Source organism: Fragaria vesca, linkage group LG7, assembly GCF_000184155.1.
Source record: "Fragaria vesca subsp. vesca linkage group LG7, FraVesHawaii_1.0, whole genome shotgun sequence".
In the NCBI taxonomy this organism is placed as follows: Eukaryota; Viridiplantae; Streptophyta; class Magnoliopsida; order Rosales; family Rosaceae; genus Fragaria; species Fragaria vesca.
Window position 1 is genome coordinate 11,768,703 of NC_020497.1, and position 6,001 is coordinate 11,774,703.

General features: G+C 38.8%; 1 protein-coding gene across 1 annotated transcript; it reads right to left on the reverse strand.

Annotated features, from left to right (window-relative positions):
- Positions 1-183: 183 nt before the first annotated feature.
- LOC101294024 (peptide transporter PTR5-like) lies at positions 184-2,768 on the reverse strand. The gene is made up of 4 exons (XM_004308593.1): positions 2,615-2,768; positions 2,305-2,522; positions 1,228-1,781; positions 184-1,074 (listed from the first exon to the last, which is right to left on the reverse strand). Exons 1-4 carry the CDS (start codon positions 2,766-2,768, stop codon positions 240-242), a joined length of 1,761 nt encoding a protein of 586 aa, XP_004308641.1. The 3' UTR covers positions 184-239.
- Positions 2,769-6,001: the final 3,233 nt, after the last annotated feature.

Consider the following 6,001-nt stretch of genomic DNA (forward strand, 5'->3'; position numbering starts at 1 on the left):
GGTTTTCCCTCTCTTTTTTCTCTTCCGAAAACGATGTCGTTTATAGGAATGCGAAAGCTGACATTGGTTTGTAAATGTGAAGTCCAGTAATTTGTGTAGTTTAGCCAACAACTTGCCATTAAACAAATGAGAAAGTATAAATTTTAGTGGACTTGAAGTTGTATTTCAATTACCAGAGTAAAAGCTATGCAATGCAATGACCAAAGTAAAGGCACCAGAGACCATTTCCTTTATAGCCATCAACGCATACTTCCCAGAGTCTTCTTATATGTGTACCACTTGGAAATTAACAAAAAAGCTCCTAGGTTCAGAACACTCAGCACTGCCAAAAAACAGAAGAAATAATCGAGGTGACCATAGTTCAAATTGTCCGGAAGCCATCCCGCCTTATTGTTCTTTGTAGTCACGTTGGCAACAATGGTGACAAGCAGAGAGTTGAAGTAGTTTCCTAATGCGACAGTGGAGAGTGCGAGAGCAGAACTCAAGCTTCTCATGGCATCAGGTGCTTGATCGTAGAAAAAGTCAACCTGTCCAATGACTGTGAAGACTTCTGCAGCACCTATTAGGAAATACTGAGGCACTTGCCAAAAAACAGACATGGGCATATGCTCAAGGTCATAATAGTTGTGCTCTCGAACCTTTTGGAGTCTGATATGTTCTAGAATTGCAGCACATATCATGGAGAATATGGAAATGAAGAGACCAATGCCCATCCTCTGGAGTGAAGTTATCCCATTCTTGTGACCTGTGAATTTTCTGCTAAATGGGACAATGAGTCGATCATAGATGGGGATCCAAATAATGACACTAAGGGTGTCGAATACAGAGAGGCAGGCTGCTGGAATTTCAAAGCTAGAGGAGCCAACATGAAGATCCATAAGGCTGCCTTGCAACACAAAGAAGTTGCCCATCTGACTAAAGACCGCAGCAAAGATAATACCAGTGGCCCAAACAGGAAGCAGCCTTATGATTGATTTTAGCTCCTCTACTTGGGTAACTGTACATAGTCTCCAAGGGTTTTTGAAGCCCTTTATATTATCTGTTGGTAGCTCCACAACTGCTTTGTCAAAAAACCTGAACAGCAAAAATACAAATCAATACAGCACCAAAGTAAATAGCTTGATTGCTGATCTCAACTAACCCTTCGTCTCAATTGTGAGTTTCTTAAAAAAAACATTGATCATGCATATCATCCAACAATGAAAGATTTACAATTTAGAAACAAACCTAAACTCATTTGTGTGTTCAAGCTTGCGGCTTCCTTTGATAGCAGACTCTGCATCTGCAGTCTCATAGAAAACGGACTTGTCTTCAGGTACTTTCACCTTGTATTTTCTCACAGATGCTACCACCACCTGAACTATTCGAGTTATCGGGCTACCTCCTGGCTTCTGGTTCCTGTATAACCTAGTACCCAAAAAGAAACTCACTACAGCAATTGCCATGGCAACTGCTGGTATGCCAAAACCCCATTCCCAACCCTTGTTGGTCTGTATCCACACCAGCAATGAACTAGCAATCAAAGCCCCAACATTGACGACAAAATAGAACCAGTTGAAAAAAGAACTCTTGTGCTTCTTTTCAACCTCATCATCCTCGTCAAACTGGTCTGCTCCATAAGCTGAGACACAAGGCTTAATCCCACCAGTTGCCAAAGCTATTAGGTAAAGTGCCACGTAGCAGGCTGCAGATTGTCCAGGAGTCACATAGCAGTCATCTTCCAAAACACAGGTAGGTTTCAGGCCTGGAACTGATGTTGACATTGTCAAGAGAGCCATCCCCTATGCAGATAATAGCAGAACTCATGAGTTTTATAAGAGGGAGAATACCAACCAAAAGGAACTCCATAAACCAGATAGTTTCCAATTTCCAAACTAGCATCATTTGCAACATTCAAGACTATTAACCCCTATTTTGGCAGTCTTAAGGATGTAACCATTATGTTGAGCTCTCACATAATTTGAATAGCGCTTAATATGCATCAAGCAGTTGTCGAACCGCATTGAGTGTTGCTCGAATACCTATTGTGCAGGACTTGAACCCCAACTCTGGTTCAAAATCTAAATGTCTAAAATAGAACTATAATTCTTTGAAGGATGTTTTGCTATTTTTCAACAATAAGGGTCACATTTCAGAATTTTGGTACAAGCTAATCAAGCACAAGGTGGAATTGGGAATCAATTCATAAGCAAACTAGAAATTTCCAGAACAACGTCCCCACTATTAAGTGTTCATTACAAGTCAAACATGTTGCTTCATCAAGTATATGAAATACGTAGTAAAGGCAAAGAATTAGAAACTTACAATGACGTAGATGATTGTGAAAGAGGCAATGGTCTTGTATCTTCCCAAATAGGCATCAGCTAGAAATGCACCAATCAAAGGGGTGAGGTAGCATGTTCCAGTCCAATTGGAGATACTTTTAGCTGCAGCAGCACTGCTCTGGTGTAGATGATTCTTGAAATAAAGCACCAGATTTGCACTCAGCCCATAGAATGCCAATCTTTCACAGAACTCATTACCTATTGAAATATCAATCAAACCCAGAAAAATTGAAGTATCTTGAACACAAGGGCAGGGCCTAGAATATAAAGGATCAGTCTTAAATTAGTACCTAGAATAAAAGGGCAGGCCTTCCAGGTTCCTGTGACATTTTTGTTAGCTGGGTTCCCTCTGTAGTCCACTGTCCCATCTTTGGTGTATAAATCATCTTCTGCAATGGGTCCTTCAACTCTCCCACCTTGCAAGTATACATAGTCTTCTGCCATGGCTTTTAGACTCCTTCAAGCACTAAAACTCTAAAACCCTTCTCAAACTCCCAGAAACTGAAATTAAAGAGAGAATAGAGAGTGAGATGCAGCCAATTAGTTTTGTCAGTCTCTAAAGCCGGTGGAAACTCAAAATGAGAAGACATTGATTCCTCAATGATCTGTTATTCGCTCGTCACCAAGAAATAACGGAGAAGCGTCCAAGTTCTACAACTATTGTACACTTTGTATATTACAAACTGAATCTGCACGTGCGCGATTAATGATTTAATTAACTTAATTTCATTTTAAAAATATAAATAAATAAAACTAAAAATACATACTGGACATCCTTACTTTAAAAATTTAAAGAAGTTCTCTCTAAATTCAGACTATATATATATATATTGGTAATTTGCTTTATTTTTTTAGAAAACATAGATCATAGATGAATAATTCTAGTTTGCGATACATTTGAAAACTGAATAATACATGCAAGCTAAATATATGTTGTCTGGCTAATTATCAGGACGACAACCATAATTACACTCTTTTTCAGTATCAAAGCACCTTATCTTGCCCGGGAGATAACAACACCAGTAGCAACCTCCTTGTGGATTACATTTTGGATCGCAAACATGAATTTTGATGTCTTTATAATAAAGAGGATAAGCTCTCGAAAATTTACTAGCATGTATCTCTATGCTGCTAGTGTTAGCATCCCCATCATTGCACTGAGTAAGAACCAAGAGAGTTAGGAAGACGAATGAAAAGATAGCCAACTCCAATTTCATAGATTTACTGGTCGCCATGATCTGTGTGTGTGAGAGAGAAAGATTTGATTGAACTATATATATTTGGTGATTTGTATAAATATATAGAAGCTAGGTATCAATTTGGTTGAGCTTATCATTGATAGAAGGAAAGACTTTAATTAAAATGAAAGGTGATTGCCTTTCAAAAAAAAAAAAAATTGTAGGTGATTGTGATTGTGATCGCCAGTATCAACAAAGTAAGAAAACTTACAAGATTACATAATGGGATTCAGACTGAATGCCATGATTCAGTGTAGTATTAATAAAGTAACTTTTTTTGTTTTTGGTTACAATTTTCTTTTTCTTTGAAATCAGAGTAAATGACTACAATGTATAAATGTGGCTAATTATGAAGACGATCTTGCCTGCTGAAGCCAGATATTACCTTTTCGGATCCGGATCCTCTCCTAATAAACCTCTGCTAATACTTCCTAATAAGAAGATCTGGACCGTTCATTTTCAATAGACGGTCAAGATCTCTCATACTCTTAACTCAAGGCTATCTCTCATCTATTCTTTTATTTCTGTCTCGATCAAATTCTCGTCTCATTCTCTCTCTCTCTCTTCCGTCCCGGAAATCGATCTCGCCTCTGTCCGGACCTCTTCCCAACCTCCGGCTCCGGCATCCTCCACGCAGAAGACCCATTTGCTCTCTTTGACTCTTCTGATTACCGGTAGCTTGAATTGTGTAACATCAACAGTTGGCCAAAGTGGGACTGTGTTTCGTCTCCAGAAAACTCGTTTTGAATTGCGTTTTGAAGGCACGAGCACGTTGACAATTATTCTGGTGATTGAGAGTTTTGTTGTTACTTCTGTTTTCGGCAGCATATTTCTGTGACATGTGTGTTGGTGCAATTGCGTGCCAGCTTGAGATGAATGAAGGTGGGGTTGTCTGTACATCATGACATTGATTTGGAGTGTTCTTGAGAAGAATTTCAGTATCTAATTGATTTGGTGTTGGGATGTCTAGGATGTCCAGAAAGACTCATAATTCTGATATGCAGTAGAAGTTTCTTGGATTCAAGTTTCTCTGATCTTTGTCACTTCTCATTTATGCTTGATTAGTCTAGTTAGTACTTACAGACTTGCTAAATCATTGGAAGGCCGAGTCATGTGAGCATCTGTTATGTTTCTGCAGACATGACTGCCTCTTTCCTTTAAATCATTGTACCAAGACATGACTGTTATTTGAAATTTTTTGAAGTTAGTGGCACCAAGTTTGCAGCTGAAGCATGCTTTAGTCGGAAAGTTCCTTGAAACTTGATAAAAACCAATTTTGATATGTGAGCATTAGATATTGAACTCTGAATCATAAAGTGTTCACAAGACAAAAATCCAGATTTGGCTACCCTAATCTACTAATTCATAGAAGACATAGTTATGTTTTTGGAATTCAAAAAGGTTTACAATGGTTAGTTAGTGATTATATCTTAATTGTGTGGAGTTCAGTATCATCTCCACTGATGCGGAACATGAAGCAAAAATATTAGTATCTTAAAGATCCAAAGCCCACAAAAACAAAAATTAGAAGCTTAATGTCATGTACATGACCTCATCAAGCCATAATCTGGACGTGGTTGGTCATTGTACTTCAAGAGTTCAAGGCATCTAGCTGAACAGCTTCTTCTGCGCTAAACTAGAGCACACAAACCATATACAGAGAAATAAGAGGTCTTTTGTTGCATTCCGTCCAAAGCCAAGGCCCAAGCTTATCACATAACCCACACAAACAACCTCATTTGGATGGTCACCCGGTCACCCACTACTCGAACCGACCCTTCAACTCAAACCCTACACAACTGAACTCTCCGGCCATCCCGTTATGGGCTCGATTGGGATTTGAAAAATCTTCAGAGAAAAGGAGTCCTCAGTCTGGCGAGCTCGCTAGCCAGATATAGAGGGCCCAAGCCGCCGTGGAGGACGCCTGAGCCGGAGGTTGAGAAGAAGTCCGGACGGAAGCGAGATTGATTTCGGGGACGAGAGAGAGAATGGGACGAGAATTTGATGGAGAGTCTAGACAGAAATAAGAGAATAGACGAGAAATAGCCTTGACTTAAGAGTATGAGAGATCTTGGCCGTCTATTGAAAATAAACAGTCTAAATCTTCTTATTAGGAAGTATTAGCAGAGGTTTATTAGGAGAGGATCCGAATCCTACCTTTTATTAAATTGAGGTTCTATAATTGTAATTTACATTAACGGTTCTGTTTAGACATATTTTGTTTAGTTGATTCATTTAATCTAATTCGGTACCCAAATGATCTCCAAATTGGATGAAACTTTGCAAGAACGGTCTACACACTGTGTTCTAGACACTGAATGGTGGAGATGTGAAAATGTGACATAAAAATGAGCGAAATAAGAAGCACCACACTAATTTCAAAGCGGTGTCCCATTTTAGAAGGAAACTGTATATATATATATATATATATATATATAT